We start from the raw sequence: 23986 nt of genomic DNA on the forward strand, positions 1-23986 counted from the left end.
ACAAAGCTAAAGCTTCAGGCCCCTCACTTGCATGAACCTCTTCCAAGGCCCTGTACCTATTTAGCATTTATAATTCTTTACTCTTTATCTTAGGCCCCCTGACAAATCATAAGAGTCTTAGCCTTACAAAATTTGGACCTGCCCCTGGACTGAGCGAGATCCCCGGGATAAATTCACTTCACTGCCATGATGTGTTCAACCTCCATGCATGTATTACCCCAGGCACCACAGTCCAGTGTGATCCTTGGGCAGGAAGGGCTGTTTCATAATGCCTGCCCTGTACATAAGTGGCTTGAGGCTAAAATTGAACCTTCTGTGAATCCACAGGGCATAGTGAAAAGTGGTACTAGCCAAAATTAGCTTTTGATCTCGGCCTTACCACTTCCTAGCTGCGTGACTTTGGGGAAATTATTTAAGCTTTCTTAGCACAAGTCTTAGGGTTCCCTAGAAGCAGAGTTTCTAGTATTCAGACAAATACTCATTGAGGGAGGTCTCTAAGGGGAATCTGATAGGAATGTCAGGAAAGTTGGGGAAGAAACTAGGCCAAAATGTGTTTTCAGGAAAATACTGGTCTCAACCTGATCCTGTGGGAATCTCTAGACCGTGAATTCCACCCAGAGGCAGGGAGGATGGGCCGTGGTATCACCACATCAATTAGTCATTGGTCACAGAGAGCTGCCCCCTTCCCTGCGTTCCCTATCCCTTGAGAAGACAGGTCTGCTGAGCCAGTGGCGATCCTATGGAGAGGAAAACAGGCATGAGCCAACCCCCGCAAACCCGGAAAGATGGGTGGACATCCATAAAGGGAACAGACAGTATTCGTTACACTCAGCTACCTCCTCTTTAAACTGGTTACAAACCATGTCTTGTAAGGTCACTGTGAGTATTAAATGAAATAATTAAAGCACCCTAGACAGTAGAGGGAAGATAAGAATTCTACACATTGTACTTCTTTTCTATTTAACTCTGGTCTAAAATTACATAATGTAACATTCCTTTTCTTTACTAGGATGAAGTGGTCCACCATCAAGCTGTTCCTGTACAAATTGGAAAAGAGATAGAAAAAACAACACGCAAAAAAGTGTATGACTTAATATTATTTTTTAAGCCCTCCCAGCCCTAAGTTAGTGTATGCTCACTAAAACGAGAATATTAGCCATTGAACACATCAAATTACTATTACAACCTTTGAAATATCTGCATTTAGCCTTGCCTCAGTTGTGTGTATCAAGTTCATTAAAAGAAAGTAAGGCAGCATATTACTAACATTCATAACATTTATTTATGTCTCTTTCCAATTTATAAATTGAATCTGTATGGAGTGTCCCTACAGATGTTAACAGAGCTGTGCAAAAGATAAATTATTGGAATTTTAATGTGTAGAATTTTATGGTGTGTCAGCCAGCCAGAAGCCTAAAGCCCAGATGACAGTAACTCTACTTTATCATCTAATCACCTGGGGAACACCCCCAAACATTCAGACAATTTTGGAGGCAGAAATCATGGAGGGAGTTCTTAAGGTTTAGAGGAGCTCAAAAAAATAAAGATAAATGAAGAAACAAAAATTCTGGAGAAACCATTTGATTGCTCTGGTAAGGAGAAAGAAAAAAGCAGGCATTAGTAACAGTTCTAAAAGCCACCTTGTCACGACCACCAAAATTGAGAGATTCAGGTCAGTTCAAGAAGGCTGGTCAGGGAGAGGGTAGATCCCAGAAGGTGGTGTAGTGGGGAGCCAAGGAGGAAGTGAGGAGGCTGGACAAATCACTGCCCTCACTGGCACTCAGTGGAGACACCCCTAAGTCCCGCTCATCTGTGATCTTCATCCCACTTCTGAGTTCACCACTTGCTCTTCTATCGCCTCTTCAGGTAGTAAAAATAGGCAGAGACAGCATGAGCTCGAAATAAGGCAAACGTGTGTGTGTGTGTGTGTGTGTGTGTGTGTGTGTGTGTGTGTGTATACACACACATATGCATGTATGTATGTAACTATATCTGTATGTATGTACCACCCACAGAGAAATGGAAAAGAAAAAAATTGTCTTAGAATATGAATTCGAAGAGCTAAATGACTTCCTAAAGAAAGTTGAAACCAAAATTAATTCCATAATGGAAGAGAAGGAGGATGTAATAAAGGAAGTTGAAGGCAAACGAGCCTTACTTGAAATAAAAGAACGAGAATATAACCAATTGGTCAAGCTGTCGGAATTGACCAGAGAGAATGAAGCAACTTCACTGACTGAAAGGTTATATTTATGTGTGTCTGTCATCTAAATTTGTCTTCAGTTTCTACTTAAGGATTCAAAACATAATCTCAAACACATTTATGTTGATTCAATAAATAGGTTATAGAATTTTGAATAGATTTTTACCTTTATTAAAAAATAAAGTATTTCCCAGTATTTTTCCCCATTGTTTACTCATCATTTTCCTCAATTTCTTGTGATCAAATCTCAAGGACACAATGTTTATATTATTGTAAGTTTTTGAAATGTGCCTCTGAAAAGTATATCACTGGAGTATGCTATAGTTGTGGGATCTTTCCTACATATGAATGGTATTCCTCAGGTAATCATGACTTTTTCCTAATGGGTATAATTTTGTAGTCCACGCAATTCCTTGGGAAGGTGTTAATTCCTATTTGTAAATAAAATTTTAGGGAAACTGGGAACCCTCTGTCTCTGCTGAGCTGCTATTTTTAAAAATATTTTTATGTTTATTTATTTTTGAGAGAGAGTGAGTGGGGCAGGGGCAGAGAGAGAGGGAGGCAGAATCCGAAGCAGGCTCCAGTCTCTGAGCTGTCAGCACAGAGCCCGAAGCTGTGGGGGCTCGAACTCCCGAACCATGAGATCATGACCTGAGTTGAAGTCAGACGCTTAGTGGGGTGCCACCCGGGTTCCCTCCATTTGGGTTTTTTTTTAATTAGCCTGGGACTCTAAATGATACCAACTTACAAATAAAGTTGCTTTTAGCATGATTTAACGTTGGATTCTCATACGAGGATAGTTCTGTATGAATATGCTGAGTATGCTGTCTTGAGAAGCATGAAGGGCAGTTGATGACAAATCACTTTCATTTTCTCTCTTTTCCTGGAACAGAGGAATCTTGGATCTCAATTTACGAAACTGTCTCATTGACAAGCAGAACTACCATGATGAACTTTCTCGTAAGCAAAGAGAAAAAGAACGAGATTTTCGAAATTTAAGAAAGATGGAGCTACTCTTGAAAGTGTCCTGCGATGCGCTCACTCAAACTCAAGCGCTACATCAAAGGCTTCTATTAGAGGTGGGTGCTGTGCACCACTTTTTGATTTTTCAAGATCTGTGCCATCTTTTTGAAGTAAAGATATCTTAAAAAGTTGTTTTTGTTACCAATAAAGAAATGGAAAACAGAGAATGCTAATTTTAAAACTGCATCAAACCTATCACAGAGGCTCTGTCTTAACGTTTTTCGATCTCTTTTTGCTAACCCAAGGCTAGAGACGTGTCTTATTTGAATCAGGCATCAGCTTGGCCAGGGGAAGCAGTGAGGCCATCCAGGTCTGGAAGAGCTCAAGGCTTCACTACAGAGTAGGACCAAGTGGACCACTGTCTATACCAGTTGAAAGAGTCAGATCCAGCGTGGTGTCACTGCAGACTGCAATAGTCAGGGACTAGATCAAAGTTTGTCAGTCAGCCTGCACCTCCAACTAGCCAGGGTCCAACAGAACCCAGTGGCAGGCTACCTGGCTACTTCTGAGCAGTACCAATGATGTACTCCAGTCAGAGGATGCTCAGGATAGCTGGTATCTTCTCACTATCTCTGTGCTCCCAAGTGAGGGTGTTTGGTCTTGTTGCCTCTGCACTCTCCTCCATCAGCAGCCTCTACTAATTGAACAAGCACTTCTGAAAGGCAGTAGGTCCTTGAGCAGGATGCATCCTTTGGTGGAAAAGAGAGCAGTCTCTGAGGTGAAGCAGCCGGGTGTATAAAAACCATACCCATTCTTTTCAGTATTGTCATGCTCTGTGGCCATAAGGAGGTTCATGACCTCAGAAATTTAAACAGGAGTTTCCAACTCTGCTAGACACTACTGATCCTAAGCTATACCTAATTCTCCTCTCCTTCTGGGCATGTGGGAAGTGTATACTTCCCTGCAGTTGAACAGAGTCACATGACTAGTTCTGGCCAATAGATTGTGGATGGAAGGGACACATGTCACTTCCAGCCCGGAATATCTGATTGCCCGTGTGAGACCCTCTAGCTTTTTTCCTCTCCTACAGCAGTTGTGGAAGTACATGATGATACATAAGTGCTGTAAAATGGAAGCAGTCCAAAGGCTCAGCCAATAGTGGTCTTGGACTCAGGTGCCTGGGTGGCTCAGTCAGTTAAGTGTCCGACTTCAGCTCAGGTCATGATCTTGCAGTTCGTGGGTTTGAGCCCCACATTGGGCTCTGTGCTGGCAGCTCGGAGCCTGGAGCCTCCTTTGGGTTCTGTGACTCTCTCTCTCTCTCTCTCACTCTCTCTGCCCCTTCCCTGCTCATGCTCTGTCTCTTTCTCTCAAAAATAAACATTAAAAATTTTTTTTTAAAAATTGTGGTCTTGAACAATCATCTTGACTGTCCATAGGCTTTGTCAGAGCAAAAAATAAGACTTCATGGTTTGGAGCCATGATAGTTGGGGATTGTTTATTTCTGTAGCATAACCTAACTTATTCTGACTGAAACGCTAATCTTTAGCAAGGTGTGGACAAAACTGGTTAGGGTTAGGAGTGTTACAAATGGCATTCACAAACCTTTTTTTTTTTTTTTTTCTCTATCTCAGTGGGGCAAAATATGCTTTTTACACTTTTGCAAAACAAAGAGAACAGTTATTTATGTTTCTCATATACTTTTTTTTAAATTGTTTAATTTTTTTATTGTTTCTCATATACTTCTAATATTTTTATTACAGTTCTAGCAAGTAGATTAATTCTTTTTATCACTATGAAATCTCTTTAGAAATGCTTTTTGCCTTTGATATTAGGACATTATAAGTTATAATAGCTTTTTTTGGTTAGATTTTGCCTGTTATTTCCTTTTCCATCCATTTACTCTTACTCTTTCTGTGTCCTTACTTAGATGTCCTTTATATGCAGCACATACTTTTTAATATCTGGTCTGAAAACTTTTACCTTTTAGTTCTTGTATTCAGTCCAAAAACATTTCATGTAAGTATGGATCTACTTGGGCTTTTGCCCACCATATTACTATTGCTTTCTCTTTGTCCCATTTCTTTTATGTTCCATTTTCCCTCCTATATATCTTTCTTTTGGATGAATCAAAAAAAAAATGAGCTGTTCTACTTCTACTTTCAATTGTCCTATTTCCCCCATTTTAATTTTTTTTTTTCAACGTTTATTTATTTTTGGGACAGAGAGAGACAGAGCATGAACGGGGGAGGGGCAGAGAGAGAGGGAGACACAGAATCGGAAACAGGCTCCAGGCTCCGAGCCATCAGCCCAGAGCCTGACGCGGGGCTCGAACTCATGGACCGTGAGATCGTGACCTGGCTGAAGTCGGACGCTTAACCGACTGCGCCACCCAGGCGCCCCCTATTTCCCCCATTTTAGATATGCTTTAGTTAGTTCTGCATTCTCCTCCCATCCATTAGCCTAAAGATTACAACATTCATCCTTGATTTTAATTAGAGTCCATATAAAGTAATAATTTGCTACTTTCCAGACAGTGCTAGGTAGAACCTTTGAAGACTTCAACTCTGTTTGCCTTTGCAACTCTTACACCTTCAAACATACTTTTTTAATCCAACTTTTCAAGTTATTCTTGTTAGGAGCATTGGTCTACTACAAGCTATTCCATCTTAGCCCAGGTCCTAGCACATTATGATGGTTAAGTTGGAACTTTGGGCAAACACAGACTCTGTGCTATCTCCTTATATTTAAGAGTAAGGCACAATAAAGCTAGTTGGGAGCTATTTCTGATGATAAGGCTTGCCACTACAGGTTAATCTGGCTGGACACAAATATATATAAGGAATGGCCTTGACCAAAGGGGAGATTGCAATAGAATGCTCACACATTGTTCATATTTTAATAAATAAAAGCTTTTTATAGTAGGACACCTCTAGCTATTAAATTCACAAAATAGCACCCACTGAATATAAAATGAACAGAAATGAAAACGTATTTTAAAATCCTCTTGGGGCGGGGCGCCTGGGTGGCGCAGTCGGTTAAGCGTCCGACTTCAGCCAGGTCACGATCTCGCGGTCCGTGAGTTCGAGCCCCGCGTCGGGCTCTGGGCTGATGGCTCGGAGCCTGGAGCCTGTTTCCGATTCTGTGTCTCCCTCTCTCTCTGCCCCTCCCCCGTTCATGCTCTGTCTCTCTCTGTCCCAAAAATAAATAAAAAACGTTGAAAAAAAAAATTAAAAAAAAAAAATCCTCTTGGGGCGCCTGGGTGGCTCAGTAGGTTAAGTGTCCGACTTCGGCTCGGTACTCGGTACACAATCTCATGGTCCCTGAGTTCGAGCCCCACGTTGGGCTCTGTGCTGACAGCTCAGAGCCTGGAGCATGCTTTGGATTCTGTGTCTTCCTCTCTCTCTGCCCCTCTGTTGCTCTCACTTGGTCTCTCTCTTTCTCTCTTAAAAATAAATAAACATTAAAAAATAAAATAAAATCTTCTTCCTTCGTTGGTTTTGAGAAAAATCTGGTTTTGCCCTAGCGCAGTTTGTTTCCATGAGAGACTATGTTCCTCTTTGACCTCATGGCTTATAATTAGCCTGGCCACAGTCCTACGCTGGCTGGCAGCACTTGAAAATAGTCACTCCCAGACTGAGTGAACATTTCAGCCTTGCACACAGTCCAAAAAGGAAGGAGATAAAAGGTAAGTATGAAGAGTTCCCGCTACTCTTCAGACTTCATTTTCCCCCTAGAGAGAGTTGTTTGATTCTCCTATTGCTTTTGACTGTAGAGACTCCAGAAATTCAAGTCACAAACCTCGTGAAAGTTTGAAATATTTTAGGAAAATATCAAAGCTTTAAAGAAACTGAGGTTCTTTTGATATCAAATAATTGGGATGTTTACTGCAACAGAATCATGTCTAACTTCTTAACTTTTATGAAGGTTACTGATGTTTGTTCATGCACTGAAAATGTCTGGAAGAACAGACACTAAACTATTAACCATGACTTGTGGGGAGTAGTATTTGAAGGAAAAGTAGGGAGCAGGTGTTTAATTTCTTACTTTAAACACTTTGTTTTGTTTGGTTACAATGAACACATTTTTTTTCTAAGTGTGAAATGCTACTCTATAAAAACCCAAACATAGAACTAAAATAAATAAGCTTACAAAACCTGCTGATATATGCAATCTGAGGCTCAAATGTAGTGGTAAATATCTCGTCACCCCAGTATTAGTACATAACTAGAATATAGCTAGAATCCATTTGGCTGCCAGAAGTAACAGAAACTCAATTATAGTGACTTAACTAAATAAGGGATTGTTTCATTCACATAATAAAAAGTCCAGAGGTAGGCCCAAGATCCTCTTAGCTCTTTTTTCTGTCACCCTTAATGTGTATATTTTGTTTTGAAGGTCACAAGACAGCCATTCCACCTTTAGGCATAAGATCAAACAAACATGGGGAAGGGCAGAGAATAAAAGGCATATGGCAGCTCGCTTGGTTGAAGTGGTGTTTTTAGCAGGAAAACAATCACTGTCCCAGGGGTCCCATCCAGCAGACTTCCATTTACATTTCACTGGCATATCCTGGTCACCCCCAGCTACAAAAGAGTCTAAGGAATCCAGGATACATTGCAGCTATGAACAAAACTGGGGTTTTATTAGTAAGGTCAAAGAAGAGGGTGGATATTGGCTAAGCTACCAATGGCCCACCCTGATACTTCTCCCACAAACCAAGCATCCTTAATTCCTGTCTCAAACTTGAGGGTTAGGTTTATGGAGACTTAAGAAAAGTATCAGAGAAGCAGCTAGCCAGAATCCAAAAATAAATACAATTCATTGCAGTATTGTTTGTAATTCAAAACACACAGACATTTGTAACCTAAATGTCTGAGACCTGAAACCAGGAAAGTTTTTTAGGGGCTTTAATTGACAAGAGAAGCTAGTGAGTGTGCCCTCATCATATCTTCTGAAAAGACCTTGTAAGGTTTCTTCATCCCAGCTAGCATTCATACACAGATTTGTCTACACTTGGGAGCCAAGCATTTGGAGTAGCCTGCTTCTGGGCACCTATGGCAGAGAAGTACACAGGAACTGGGACACTTGCTGGCCTTCCTCTGAAAGAAATAACTCTACTTTCCAGAAGGAGAAATCAAACTCTTCCCATCTGACTTCTTAACTCGTCCATAAAATCTTCCCTGATTATTCAAGTCTACTTTGAGCTGTCCCTTTCCTGACCTGATATAGCATTTACCTGCTCCTCAAAATCACAAATTCTGTGTATTGTTATATGGATTTCACAAGACCATGTCTCGTCTTTCTAATCCAGGGTGTGCTCCTCAGTAGCTAGCTCTCCATGGTAGGATGGAAGCAGGACATCTTGGGCATTGGGGGGTCAGAAGGTGCTACTGAAGATACACAAGTTCATGGATTTGGGGACATCCAAAGACTTAGTTATTTTAAGAGAGCAACACAAATCTCAGAAAGACACTGTTAAATCACTAAACAGCATGATCTTTCCCTCTTGGTACAGATTTTAGCCAATATTCCACCTTAGTGCCTAGAAGTGTGAGCTGTCACATAGGAAATAAACTATCAGGTTGGAGTCATGTGCTTTTGGTATAAAAGTCTGACTCTAAACCTGCTCTAACTCAAGTATGCTGTCAGCACCCGAAGATAACCCTTCCTGTGTTTGGATGGTGTTTCCCCGGAAGCTGTTGTGTGTCCCCCTCCTCCTCTCTGCTTTCTTCTCCATCATAAAGAATCTGACAATTTCATTCCTAAAAGGCAGCAAAAACTGATAGAATGAAATGTTACTTTCTCCTGAAATTCTTTAGCAGAGGACAAAAGCACAAGCCAATACAATAGAAATGTAATGGTGGAATTTCAGGTATCAACAAAAAAATGTAAGAGGCTTTTCTTTTGGGTAAGAACTTTTTTCCAGCTACTCATCAAATTACTACATATTGAGTAGCCAAGTATTCTTACTAGATTAATAAATGGTTCCTATTTTCTTTTAAGTTTATTTATTTAGAGAGAGAGTGCATGTGCACGAGCAGGGGAGGAACAGAAAGAGAGGGAGAGAGAAAATCCCAAGCAGGCTCCACACTGTCAGCACAGAGTCTAACATGGGGCTCGATCCCACAAACCACAAGATTGGGACCTGAGCTAAAATCAAAAGTCGTACCTTAACCGACTGAGACACCCAGGTGCCCCTAAATGGCTCCAATTTTTTTTTTCAACGTTTTATTTTTATTTATTTTTGGGACAGAGAGAGACAGAGCATGAATGGGGGAGGGGCAGAGAGAGAGGGAGACACAGAACCGGAAACAGGCTCCAGGCTCTGAGCCATCAGCCCAGAGCCCGACGCGGGGCTCGAACTCACGGACCGCGAGATCGTGACCTGGCTGAAGTCGGACGCTTAACCGACTGCGCCACCCAGGCGCCCCTCCAATTTTTTTAATCTATAAGATTTCATAAACACATTTATATTTTATAAGTATGATAAATATCACTTGAACATGCCTGTTTCCAAAGTGCTGAGTTATGAGTTAGTGAAGCAGTGTTAGATTCATGATCATACAGTGTTAGATTCATGAACTCTGAGTCTATCCTCCTGGGTTTGCACCTGTATCACTGAGGCAAGTTGCTTAAATGTCTTTGTTCCTCCTTCTCTTCATCTGTACAATTAGAGAGAATAATATTATCTACCTCATAGGGTTTATTGTGAGGATTAAATATGACCATACACATAAGCACTAAGAACCTCTCCTGACACATTGTCAATGCTCTATAATTGTTAGCAGCTATTATTAGCAAGATTTATTTCCAAATGAAGGAGAAGTATTTGCAATTCCTGAATTATAGATTTTTGGCAGGTTTTCATATTTTAATTTACCATGACTTCATAAAGAATATTCAGCATAATAATTTGCCCACCATTTGCAAAAGGTACACAGTGGAGTTGACTACATGACATTGAAGATTTCTTTCTTGTCTAAATAGTGGTTTTAAATTTTTATTTCCAGATTGAAGCTATCCCTAAAGATGATTCTACATTATCTGAGAGAAGGAGAGAACTCCACAAGGAAGTTGAAGTGGCTAAGAGGAATTTGGCTCAACAGGTCAATATCGACTCTTATCTAAGCTTCTGTCTAAGGGTGATTAATATGAAGTTGTGGTGTTTTTAACTGTGCTCCACAAAACTTCATCAATAGGAGAGTCATCAAATATAGTATGATCCTATTTAATGTGGGTCTGTTTCTTCATCTCAGGGTCTACTTGAACCCCACATTAAATAGGAGAAAAAGGATGTGTTTGAACAAACAAAATTATACAAATGCATGAGATTTTAAAATAAAAAGGGCTACTGATTATATAATCGGATTAAAAATAAGCAATAAATGTTTTATTTCACCAATGTCTACTTTTAAATTTTCAAATTTTGTTTATTCAAGCCACTGTTAAAGTATTTTAAAACATGATTTTATGTCTCTTCTTTTTCTTCAAGTTACTTGAAAACAAAGTCTGATTAAGAAAAACTTCTATCACATTAAAATGCTAATACTTGTGCATTCTTTCCTAAGATAAAATACTTGGAGCTAAAGCAGTCAAGTTACTTTGTTTTCTGTTCTAGCAAACTAACTTCTACATAGGAAATTAAAAAAAATGTTAAGATACTGGCCCTAGTGTGTTTCTTCAAACAAATAAGTTATAATATATGGTGTTTTTCAAAAGAAAATCCTATCAGAAGCTGAGTCCAAGTTAGTGGAACAGCAACTTGCAGAAGAAAACAAGCTTTTAAAGGAGCAGGAAAACATGCGAGAACTTGCCTTCAACCTTGTCCGTATGACTCAAATCAAAATTGATGAGAAGGAGCAAAAATCCAAGGATTTCCTGAAAGCTCAGGTAATTGCATTTTTGTAACCATCCATTAATTACTATACAAGTTCAGGATAACCTCAATTTCACATACTGTTCATTAGAAAGCTGTAATTGTCTCCTTGAGTTTGACTATACAGTTTCCCCAAACAAGACTCAATCACGTACTGAAAAATAGTTTCAGGATTTAATAAGCAGTAGTCAGCAATCTATAGGAAAAATGAACTGCGTCAGTGGCAATGAGCAGAGGATTCGAGCACATGACGATTTCAGTAAGAAAAAGGTGGGTGCCTCCGGGGGACAGAGCTGACATAGTGGGCAGATCTCTGTGATTCCCCACCATCTCACATGGTGAGATGTGTCCAAGAACAAGTCAACAGCAGTAGCATTAAACTGCTCCCCACCCCCCCACCCGTGCCTCCCAGGTTCACCAAGCCAGCGTTGTTTAAACCAATGCGAGGACTCCCTTAGTTACTACTCCACCCCATGACTTTCCTGGGCTCCCAACAAACTAGCAGAGCTGACCCAGTGCAACATCGCCAACAAAAGAGCAATGAAACTAATGACAAAAACAACTCTCCTGTCATGCTAGCTAACACTCTAACATGACAATCATTGTATTCCACAAAGGGATTATGTTCAGAGGTTCCCTGTTAAAAACGAATATGATATGACACATTACAAAAAGAGAATACCTGAATTTACCATGTGACCCAGATGTTGGCTGTTTCTGAGGGCAACCTTCATTCTGAGCAAGCATTGACATGGGGTGGCATTCTCCTCGGAAAAGCGCCTGAAAATCGTGGCTTCTGTTTCTCACAAAATACCACAGGGGGTTCCATTTCTAACATGTGTCAAAACTGACTACAAATCATCTTCCTTCAACTATCTTCCACAAACTCTTCACTTACCAGCCCGGCTGTGACGTCCATACTCACTCCTGCACTCTCTTAAAAGTTTCCCAAACTTTTCCTCAAAGACAACTCCTATAGGCTTTTTTCTTTCTCTATTCTCTCCTTCTTTCTTGTCCTTAATTAATTCAGTTCAGCTGGCCAGGCAATTTTCAGATCTCTCCCTTACAGTTCCCCTACCCCCACCCCAAACTGCACAACCCAGCTGGCTAAGATAGAATTCTCCTTAATGGACAGGAATGAGATCAGGTGCAGCTGGGAGTATTCATGTTAGTGGTGCTGAGCTTTTTTTTTTTTCTTAATTTCACACATAATTTTCATATTTCAGCAAAAATATACCAATATTGTTAAGGAGATCAAAGCAAAGGATCTTGAAATCAGGATACACAAGAAGAAAAAACGTGAAATTCATCGGAGGTAAAAGAATTACATGACGATTTATCTTGTTAGGCGGGCAAAAAATGAATTTTATTTCATGAGTTTCAAAAACACTTGTGTTTCCACAGACTCAGAGAGTTTGCTAAACTGTATGACACTGTTCGAAATGAGAGAAACAAATTTGTTAACTTACTTCACAAAGCTCACCAGAAAGTAAATGAAATAAAAGAAAGGCATAAAATGTCATTAAATGAACTGGAAATTTTAAGAAATAGTGCAGTTACTCAAGAAAGGTAAGTGTAATAATAACTATTGTCTTTTCAAAAGTTTCTCTTCTGATTCATTGAACTCTAAAATACCCTGTGGATAATAAAGTAGATAATAAAGTAGAATAAAGTAAAAAGTAGAAGATAATAGTCTTACAAAGCTGTAAGAGCCCTTGCTCAAAGATGCTTTACAGATGACAGTCTAAGCATCTGAATTTGATTCGTTATGCTTCTACTGTCTGATAGCCATATTTTTAAGTGAATAAAACACTATGTTTACACTATTTATTTTCATTTACCAAATTAGAAAGAAAAACACAAATTTGATCATTTGCATTCAAATTTGGAAGACAATCAAATGTTCATCAACCAGCATTCCCTGGTTATAGATTTGAAGCATCTAATGTGCTTGGAGAAGGCAGTATAGTGGAGTGATTAAGACAGATAGCTTTCTCCATAATTTGGCTTTTGCAGCAACGTGGATGGAACTGGAGAGTGTTATGCTAAGTGAAGTAAGTCATACAGAGAAAGATAGATACCATATGTTTTCACTCTTACATGGATCCTGAGAAACTTAACAGAAGACCGTGGGGGAGGGGAAGGAAAAAAAAAAAAGGCTAGAGAGGGAGGGAGCCAAACCATAAGAGACACTTAAAAACTGAGAATAAACTGAGGGTTGATGGGGGGGTGGGTGATGGGTACTGAGGAGGGCACCTGTTGGAATGAGCACTGGGTGTTGTATGGAAACCAATTTGACAATAAATTTCATATTAAAGAATAAAAAAGATAGCTTTCTAGACTCAACAGAGCATTAAATGAATTCCTTTAGTCTTTTGATTTGGCAAAGTGGGGCAGCAGAGGCTTGGGGCACAAAAGAAAAGATGTCCTAATCCAAGGTGGGAGGGAGGAACTATAGAAACTCCTGAAGAATATCATATAATGAATATCATTATTACTACAGTAATAATAATTATAGTAGTAAACATTATTACTACCAGAGTAGTTCCCCCTTATCCTTGAAGGATACATTCCAAACCCCCAGTGGAGGTCTGAAACTACAGATAGTACTGAACCCTATATATTTTGTGTTTTTTTCCTATATTTACATGCCTTTGATAAAGTTTAACTTATAAATTAGGCACAGTAAGAGATGAGTATAAATACTAATAAAATAGAACAACTGTAGCAATATACAGTTGACCCTTGAACAACACAGGTTGGGGCGGGGGGGCACCCCCTGCACAGTTGAAAATCTGCATATAACTTTTAACGCCCCCCCCCCAAACTTAACTACTAAGAGCCTACTGTTGACTGGACACCTTAGCAGTAACATTTGATTAACAAATATTATGTATGGTACATGTATTATATACTGTATTCTTACAATAAGGTAAGCTGGAGAAAAGAAAATGTTAAGAAAATCATAAAAAAGGGGCACCTGGGTGGCTCAGTCGGTTAAGCGTCTCACTTCGGCTCAGGTCATGATTTGGGGGGAGAGGGGGTTTCCAGCCCCCTTAGGGCTCTGTGCTGACAGCTCAGAGCCTGGAGCCTGCTTCGGATTCTGTGTCTCCTTCTCTCTCTGCCCTCCCCCACTCATGCTCTCTTTCTGTCTCTCAAAAAGAAACGTTAAAAAAATTTTTTTAAATCATAAAAAAGAGAAAATACATTTACAGTACTGTGCTGTATTTTTTTTTTTAATCACGTATAAGTGGACCCATGCAGTTCAAACCTGTTTTGTTCAAGCGTCGGCTGTACTGTAATAAATTATGTAAATGTGGTCTCTCTCCCTCTGTTATTGTTATTGTACTGTACTCACCCTTCTCGTGAGGACGTGAGGTGACAAAACGCCTGTCTGATGACGTGACGCGAGGCGAATGACGCAGACGTTGCGACGTAGCGTTAGGCCGCTATTGACCTCCTGAAGAGTCAGAAGGAGGATCATTTACTTCCGGACCACGGATGACCGCGGGTAAATGAAGCTGCAGAAAGCCAGATGGTGGATAGGGGGGACTACGGTACCACTATTGTCGTTTCAATGGACATACTGAAAGCAAGAGCTATGTTACTAGTTTCAGAAGACTTCATTGTTTTTAAAGTAAAGAAAATTATGATCTCACCCATTTTCCCATTGTTTTTAAAGAAAGTTACAAAATTCCATGCTGAAACTTGCCAACAATGTTACCATCAGAGAAAGCATGCAAAATGACGTGTGCAAAATCGTAGCAAAACTTCAGGCAATGAAGGAGAAGAAGGAAGTCCAGTTAAATAACATCGACAGACTTGCCAATATGATCACAGTGATTGAAGAGGAGATGGTGCAACTTCGCAAGAGATACGAAAAAGCCGTTCAGCATCGAAATGAAAGGTAAAAACCAGGAACCTAGTGTGAAAAACAAAACACCCAGAGATCCTACTTAGAAATGTTGCCCCTTTTGGGGCGCCTGGGTGGCGCAGTCGGTTAAGCGTCCGACTTCAGCCAGGTCACGATCTCGCGGTCCGTGAGTTCGAGCCCCGTGTCGGGCTCTGGGCTGATGGCTCGGAGCCTGGAGCCTGTTTCCAATTCTGTGTCTCCCTCTCTCTCTCTGCCCCTCCCCCGTTCATGCTCTGTCTCTCTCTGTCCCAAAAATAAATAAAAAACGTTGAAAAAAAAATTAAAAAAAAGAAATGTTGCCCCTTTTGGGGGCACCTGGGTGGTTCAGTCGGTTGACTGGCTTGAGCTTGGGTCATGATTTCATGGTTCTGGTTTGTGAGTTCGAGCCCCACACGGGGCTCGCGGCTGTCAGCGCTGAGCCCACTACAGACCCTCTGTCCCCTACTCCCTCTACCCCTTCCTCACTTGCGCTCTCTCTCTCTCTCTCTCTCAAAAAATAAAAATAAACATTAAAAAATGCTTAAAAAAAAACAAATATTGCCCCTTTTTTCTATCTGGATTTGACAGTGGGTAGTGAGGGGCATGTGACATTTAGGTTTCATTAGCCTTTCGTGGGGGCAGGGTAGGGGGTCAGCTCTGTGTTTTGCCTGAAAATAAGAAACTCTGTTCTTGTAAGCCAGACAGGCAAGACTAGGGTTTGAGAAGTTGCCCGCTTAAAGATCAAAGTTCTTTCCCAGGCTACCATTCAGGATACCATCAAGTTATTTCAGTATAATTGACATAAGTAAGTCTTTGGATCTCGTATCCACTTTTGTGACAGGCTTGGTCTTAGTAGGAAATTTATTAAGCCATTTTCCCAGCTCATTTTCTCAGCAAGTAAGACGTTTCAGAACAGCATTATTTCTTCCAGACTACAATTATGTCATTAATCAATTGCTACTGTAACTGTGCTTGTGCTAGAGAAATGTGGTATGTGAGATTGTAGAGCCCTGTAGTAATTACATCTGGTATCAGATCTTCTGTTCATTGTGGCTTGATTGTGGGCTGCTCCATGTGAAGTTATGTGCTAAGTGCTGGACCCTGAAAGTACAAACAGGTGGTATGGCATTGCTCCTGGCTTCTTGTGTCAAGAGAAGTAAGAGGATCCTGAGGAGCCAATGAATGGCAAATGAGACAAAACAAAGAGCTAAGATTAAGCAAATACAACGATGTGCATACATGTTTTAAGGGAGGGGAGAGAGACAGAGATAAAGGCAATTAAAGATGAACTCTGGGATAATGGATATGCAGAGTGTGGGAAGAACTTCAGGGTGTGAAGAACACTACTTTTTCAAACAGCTGGCAGGTGTTTTCTCTGGGAAAAAAGAAAGAAAAAAAAAGTCCTCTTATTTGGCTCCTGGCACAAAACAAAGTAGTTAGGCAGTGTGTTCCCAGGCCCTGATCAGACCTGTAGGGCTGGAATTAGAAAATTCTTACTTTGTTTCTTTCCCACATTCTCCTCACATGGAGGGGTCTTTCCCCTGGCATGATTACAAAGGACAGGACTTTGCCTATTTATGGGGCAATTTGCATCAGAAATATTCAACTTTCAAAGAAACTAATAGGCCTGGCAAGTTACACAGAATTGCTGCAGAAACACATTCGCTGGCCCCCTGCCTGGGTACTTCTGGCCCAAAGCTCAGTTGGCAAGTCTGGCCCGAGAAAAGGGTCTGCAGAAAATCAGATTATGAGATTACTTTGTTCATGCATGGGGAATGACATTTTTTTCCCACCCCAGGAAAACCTTTGGGATTTGCAGAGATACCGTGACCAGCCAACTGCACGGTTAGCTCAGAGTCAAGATGCTAAACAGTCCTCCCTTTCCCATCCCCAGGAAAATTAAAAGTGTGGAGTTTAACTAGAAAGCCAACAGTGAATATCTTTTGCCTTCTGGAATTATATAATGTCGATGTGTATTTGGTGCCCACATCCAGGGGGAACCACCATGACTAAGTGACCTCAACATCCTCTTAGCCTCCTCTGCCTCTCCTTTTGGCCATAGTGGCGTTCAGCTGATAGAACGGGAAGAGGAAGTGTGCATCTTCTATGAAAAAATAAACATTCAAGAAAAGATGAAGCTAAATGGAGAAATTGAAATACATGTCCTGGAAGAAAAGATCCGATTCCTGAAACTGAAGATTGCCGAGAAGCAAAGACAGATTCATGTGACCCAGAAATTACTGCCAACCAAGAAGGCCCTGGATGCTGACTTAGCAGTGCTCCAGATTCAGGTGGGGAAAATATTCATCAGACATTTCCAGGGCCATTTGCTTCCCCTCCCCCGCCTCTTCTTTAGAGGTTTGTAGATCATATTGAGCTCTCACATGTAAATTAAGCTATGCCCTTCCTAGTATCTGTACGAACCCATGAGTTATAAGTCTTCTTTAAAAATGCCCCTGCTCCAGGGTGGAATCAGGCATCCGCGCTACAGATTGTCTTTTTTTCCCCGTGAAACATTTTCTGCCTTCCATGGAATTTAGACCCTCCCAAATCTCAACTCTTGCTCAGCTTCCTCATAGCTCAAAATTTAAGTAAGCCAGGTTTTCACTGCCACCAGCATAACTATGTTTTTGATGCTTGCTGGAAAGATCCTGAAGACCATCTTGCTCTCATTTTTAGAACTCCTGTCCTCCAAAGCCGAGATTTTTGTTTGTTAATTGGCAATCACATATAAATGGACTCCATATTAATCCCTGTAGTTTCCCTGTAATATAATAGCCTGATCTCTGACATAGTCTTTTTAAAAATGGAATAAAGCCACAAACTTTAAACATGAAATAAATACCTACATATATACATAAATAATGAATATAAAGCTACTTTCTTCACATGTAATAACTGTACTTTTTCTTCTATTTTTAAAGAATAGAGATCTTTTTTCCATTTACTCAATGCAGCAGGAACAAATTTTAACTTATAAGGCGCCTGTGTGGCTCAATTCTGAGTTTTGGCTCACATCATAACCTTGTGGCTTCCGTGGGTTTGAGCCCTGGTTGGGTCTCCAAGAGATTTTTCTCTCTCTCCCTCTCTCTCTCTCTGCCCCTCCCTGACTTGTGCTGTCTCTATCCCTCTCAAAATAAACAACCTAAAAAAAATTTTTTTTAACCTATAATATGGTTTCTAAAATGTCAGGTTTATTTTCAGGTTTTTTCTGATTATAAAATTAAAACATGTTCAGTTAATGAAGTTTTGAAAAAATACAAAAATTAAAAATAAAAATTCCAAGGGCCCCTGGGTGGCTCAGTTGGTTAAGCTTCTGACTTCAGCTCAAGTCATGATCCCACAGTTCATGGGTTTGAGCCCCGCATCGGGCTCTGTGCTAACAGCTCAGAGCCCAGAGCCTGCTTCTGTCTCCCTCACTCTCTGCCCTCTCCTGCTTCTGCTCATTAAACATTAAAAAAAATTAAAAAAATAAAATTCCATCCCAATATATAATCACTATTAAAATTATCAAAAATCTGGAAGAGATCCTTCTGGTCTTCTTCAAGAAGTACAAGTAAATAGTTTTCATTAGCTCATGCTATAGACAGTTGTGAATCCTGGGTTTGTGTTTTGTTTTGTTTTGTTTTCATTTAATCATGTCATGGCGATTCACGTGACTTTGTGGAACTAGATGATGGGTCCACTTCCATGTTTTATGCCATTTGAATGAATGAATGCTGTATCAATGATAGGATTCCAGTGTTTATTTTTTGAGCCATAAATTCTCCTATTCATTTCCTCCATAAGTGTAGCCCAATTTAGATGGATTGGTTGAGACACCCCTAGGCATCCCTCAGGTCTCCAAGGTAGCCTCCCCAGGATTCCTATGGCTCTGACTCCTGCTACCAATGAGTGGTTCATTTGGGGGATCCCCTCGTCAGCTCACATACAACAGTGCCTGGTTCACTTCCATGCCATGTCAGTGCAAAACTCAGGAGTCACTCCTTCTTCAGCTTACTGACACAAAATCATTCATGCAAGATCTTTGTCTATGAACTGATTGGAGATTTGGGGCAACAGTATGATGGGATACCTTACAGAAATGTAAAGAACTTATAAATTCCGTATCAGCTATCCATGCCCTACAGAGCTCTGTGGGGCACCCCATCACTGGTAACAGTCCCCAGGTGTGTTAGCCCATGCAGCACCCTGGCCTAGCTCCATTTCACTGGCTTGTCTTTCCATCTTTCATCCCCTTTGTCTCTCCACATCACCCCCACCCCAGATTGCCCTCCAGGCACTCCATACTTGTCCCACTTGATTTTTACAGAATAATTTGCCTTTCTCTAGCTCCTTCCCAAAACACAGCTTCAGGGCCATCTTTGTCCATACCAAACTATCAAGATGCCCAGCAGAACAAAAGGACTTTAAATTCAGTAAGATCCACAACAGAAAAGTTCTCTCTCTATTGTGTAAGCATTTTATTTGTGTTAATTGCAAATCAATACTTCTAGTCAATGGATAAAATTCATTGTTCTTAAAATATACACACTTGGCATTTCATTATACAGTTATCTGGTGTAAAATACGAATTCAGTTTACCCAAGAGGAAAATATTTATGCATTTATGCCTGATATGAGCCTTTTCCATTCTGACTGCAAATGAATTGAGACAATATGGACTATGTATTACCATCAGTTACCTGTTTTGCCAGGTTATTTTAAGCTTAAGGACTGTTGAATAGGGGCACCTGTGTGTCTCACTCAGTTAAGTGTCCGGCTCTTGATTTTGGCTCAGGTCATGATCTCAGGGGCCTGTGATCTAGCCTCGAGATGGGCACAGTCTAGGCATGGAGACCGCTTGACATTCTCTCACTCTCCTTCTGCCCTTCCCACCCCTGCTCATGCTCTCTCTCTAAAACAAAACAAAACAAAAAACAAAAAACAAAACTATTGAATAGAAAGTTTCCCATTAGTCTTCAAACTGCACTTAATTATTTGTCTACTTAGCACTAATCACGTGGATCCTTTGAAGGCCATGATATGAAGTTTAAAGCTTTAGGCAAGTCATTTTTGTACTCTGCCTTGCTGTGTCAGATCCCTGTCACATCCTGTTACTTGTTACAGCTGCAATGTTTTTGGGTTTTTTTTGTAAAGTCTTCCCATTTTTGCATCATTTCCAGAATTCTCTTAAGGTTTGCATTTTCTCAGTTGTTTGAAACATTTTTTAATTGTCCAACAGTCTAATCCAAGGATTATCATGAGTCATATTTTCCCGGTGCTTATAATAATGGCTCCTTTTCAGGGATCTTGGAAATCATGTGAACTATTTTAGAGCACAACACTATTTTATATCAATAAAGTAAACATGGGGATTAAGAAGGGCACTTGCTGTGATGAGTCTAGGGTGTTGTATTGAAGTGTTGCATCACCAGATTCTACACCTGAAACTAACACTGCGTTGTATGTTAACTAACTGGAATTTATATAAAAACTTAAAAAAAAAAGTAAACAGTTTTTCCTCAAAGACCCATGGGGAAACCAGAGCAATCAAGGTACTGCTTTGATAAACAAGCACCATATTTTTGTTCCTTATTTAATTTCTTAATTAAGAAACAGAAATATCAATTGTTGTTAATAATACATACAATAATTGGGAATGCAAGCTGGTGCAGCCACTCTGAAAAACAGTATGGCGGTTCCTCAAAAAACTAAAAATAGAACTACCCGACGACCCAGCAATTGCACTACTAGGCATTTATCCAAGGGATACAGGTGTGCTGTTTCAAAGGGACACATGCATCCCCATGTTTATAGCAGCACTATCAACAATAACCAAAGTATGGAAAGAACCCAAATGTCCATCGATGGATGAATGGATAAAGAAGAGGTGGTATATATACAATGGAGTATTACTCGGCAATCAAAAAGAATGAAATCTTGCTATTTGCAACTATGTGGATGGAATTGGAGGGTATTATGCTAAGTGAAATGAGTCAGTCAGAGAGAGACAAAAATGACTTCACTCATATGAGGACTTTAAGAGACAAAACAGATGAACATAAGGGAAGGGAAACAAAAATAATATAAAAACAGGGAGGGGGACAAAAACAGAGTCATAAATATGGAGAACAAACTGAGGGTTACTGGAGGGGTTGAAGGAGGGGGGATGGGCTAAATGGGTAAGGGGCACTAAGGAATCTACTCCTGAAATCATTGTTTCGCTATATGCTAGTTAATTTGGATGTAAATTTACAACAATAAACAATAAGTTAAAATAAAAAAAATACAATAATGTATTTATGCTTAATTATGTGTAGATGTATACTTTAACTCCATATTAAGGGCAATTAAGGAGTGTGAGAGAGAGGAAGAAAAAGGAAAAAAAATAAATTATTTATGTCACCACTTATAATTCTTTTTGTCAGGAGGAGGAGAATACATAAATTAAAAATTAAATACTACCTATATCACTCTGGGACACGTTGTAAAGTGTGTAAAGTATAAATACCACTTGGAATGTGGTATCTCATTTAAGTAATCAACCCCATTAGGTTGGGCCTTATCTTCCCATTTGACAGTTGAGGAAACTAAAGTTTAGAGAAGATAAATGATTTGCCCAAGATTCTACAGGTTTTCAGTAGGTTGAAAATGATAACTCTTGGTTTTCAATGTGTTCCACATCTCTTCGTATAAAAACTATGTGTGAACTGCTATTTTCTTCACCTCCGAAGTCTCCTTGACTCAATAAATATAGTTGATATATAAAGCATTGTATTAGGTGGTTAGCAAAAAAGATATAAATGGTTCAGGCTATACCTCACAGACTGTACACTGTATTGACCTAGTTAAGAACTTCATTCTTTGCAACACCATTAAACCTATTGCCAACAAAGGGTTTTAAACTGGAGTCCAGAATGTTGTCTGCTTTGTATGTTGTCTACTTTGGCCTCTAGAACAATCTTCCATAAAAAGCTCTGCTCTGCAACCATGCAGCATCCCATGGGTATAACACAAAATGGTAAATAGTCAAAGGACTGGTTGTAAGATCAGGTTTTTCTTTAATGGCTCTGAACTCGCAGTCTTGCTTCAGAGGGTCAGTTACAGGCATCATCCTCATGGCACCATGGGTGGGCAGACACATTGTTCAACCCCAGGTCCCAGCTGATGGGATGTTAAGAGTTCTCTGGGGGCACCTGGGTGGCTCAGTCAGTTGAGCGACCGACTTTGGCTCAGGTCATGATCTCATGGTTTGTGAATTTGAGCCCCGCATTGGGCTCTGTGCTGACAGCTCAGAGCCTGGAGCTTTCTTCTGATTCTGTGTCTCCCTCTCTCTCTGCCCCTCCCCCATTCATGCTCTGTCTCTCTCTGTCTCAGAAATAAACATTAAAAAAAAAAAAAAAAAAAAGAGTTCTCTTGCCCCTTTCCCTGGGTTGATCCCACTGGAAGACTTTAAAGACCATGGGCCATGTGATTTTAAAATTTATGGAGCAAGACGGTTAGTTTTGAAGTTAATGTTTCTTTCTTGTTTAATAGTTTTCACAGTGCACAGACAGAATAAGAGACCTGGAGAAACAGCTTATAAATCCTGAGGGTGAGAACAGAACCCGCGTCATTCCAGGGAAAGATATGACCCAAGAAGAAATGATCAAAAAATTAGATTCGGTAAGCATTCCTCTGACAGTAGTACCTACTAGCCCCTTGTTGATCAGTGTCACAGATATCGGTGGTGCTATTTCCATCTTATGCAGACAGATTTATCCCTCACAATTCTAGCCACTAACAATTGTGTCATTGTAATCCCTTAACAAAACCTAAGCTTGTTTCAAATGCTTGCCAAAAAGAAGTAAAACCTGTGTGGTTTTGAGATGCCCACTTTTGTCTCATAGCCCAAAGGAACAATTTTGGCATCTTTAGTGGATTAATTTGTCTTCCTGAAGGGAGAGTATCAGAGGAATGACAACAGGAAGCTAAATGGAGCTGAGAGGGCTGCCCCCTACCTTGGGAAGGAAGAACTCCCAGAGCTGCCTGCAGGGGGCTGGGAGCAAGGAGAGTCTTGACTTAGACCAGTGCTAAAGACTTTTCCAGAGCTATCTTGGCAACTATATAAAAGCAATCTGTTTTCATTAAGGGGAAAAAAATAGGGCTCTAATTAAGAAAGAATATTTTTGGGTGCCTGGGTGGCTAAGTTAAGTGGTCTACTTCGGCTCAGGTCATGATTTCACAGTTCATGAGTTCAAGCCCTGCATCAGGCTCAGAGCCTGGAGCCTGCTTCTGATTCTGTGTCTCCCTCTCCCTCTGCCCCTCCCCAGCTTGTGCTCTGTCTCTGGGTCTCTCAAAAATAAACAAACATTTAAAAAATTTTTTTTTAAAAAGAAAGAAGAATTTGAATTACATGACTTTGTTTTTTCCTTTTTACTGAAATTGTTTTCAACCATAGCTGGAACTACAGCTGGCCAAGAAGGAGGAGAAGTTACTGGAGAAGGACTTCATCTATGAACAGGTCTCCCGGCTCACAGACAGGCTCTGCAGCAAAACTCAGGCCTGCAAACAGGACACTCTGCTCTTAGCCAAGAAGGTCTGCCTGAGACCCTGCCTTCTCCCTCCTGCCCTTACTCCTTTATTACCTGTCATTTTGCACAGTCTGCTTTATTTATCGAGAGCAGCACTGAAGAGATTTGGCTTTATGACTAGAGAAACATAAAGATGTAAAATTAAAAAGGTAAAGAGGACTCTTAGAGAATTGTCCAAAATGGGTTTCAATCTTGTCCCCTGAATGAATTGTTTTGTACTGGGAAAACTTAAGCTTTTTGATGACAGTTTGCACGTTTCCCTGAACAGGCCACCTACTCCAACTATGACAATTATACCTTTATATTTCATGTGCCAACTTAAATCCTTTCTAGTTCTTTGTGATTAGAGGGCCTCACTTACCCAGCAGTCTGCACGAAAACAGCCCTAATCCAGAACCCAGCCAGAACCCAGAAATGGACGGGACCATTAAAGAGAACAGCAGTCAGTCACACAACACCCATGCCTGTTAGTCCTTGGGATGAAGCCACTACAGGGC

General features: G+C 40.4%; 1 protein-coding gene across 1 annotated transcript in view; it reads left to right on the plus strand.

The window, feature by feature from the left end:
* The window catches only part of CCDC146 (coiled-coil domain containing 146), a 116916-nt gene that overhangs the window by 88301 nt on the left and 4629 nt on the right, over nucleotides 1–23986 (plus strand). The window contains exons 7-17 of the mRNA XM_047094770.1: nucleotides 1010–1083; nucleotides 2016–2243; nucleotides 3096–3282; nucleotides 10177–10272; nucleotides 10886–11056; nucleotides 12269–12357; nucleotides 12447–12611; nucleotides 14725–14949; nucleotides 16997–17225; nucleotides 22453–22581; nucleotides 23357–23494. Of these exons, the coding sequence (XP_046950726.1) occupies nucleotides 1010–1083; nucleotides 2016–2243; nucleotides 3096–3282; nucleotides 10177–10272; nucleotides 10886–11056; nucleotides 12269–12357; nucleotides 12447–12611; nucleotides 14725–14949; nucleotides 16997–17225; nucleotides 22453–22581; nucleotides 23357–23494 (1731 nt within the window). The remainder of the gene's footprint in view (nucleotides 1–1009; nucleotides 1084–2015; nucleotides 2244–3095; nucleotides 3283–10176; nucleotides 10273–10885; nucleotides 11057–12268; nucleotides 12358–12446; nucleotides 12612–14724; nucleotides 14950–16996; nucleotides 17226–22452; nucleotides 22582–23356; nucleotides 23495–23986) is intronic.

The sequence above is a fragment of the Lynx rufus genome, unplaced genomic scaffold (genome assembly GCF_022079265.1).
Source record: "Lynx rufus isolate CCGP_SWC_20201006 ecotype Redwood Valley unplaced genomic scaffold, mLynRuf1.p SCAF_4, whole genome shotgun sequence".
Taxonomy (NCBI): Eukaryota; Metazoa; Chordata; class Mammalia; order Carnivora; family Felidae; genus Lynx; species Lynx rufus.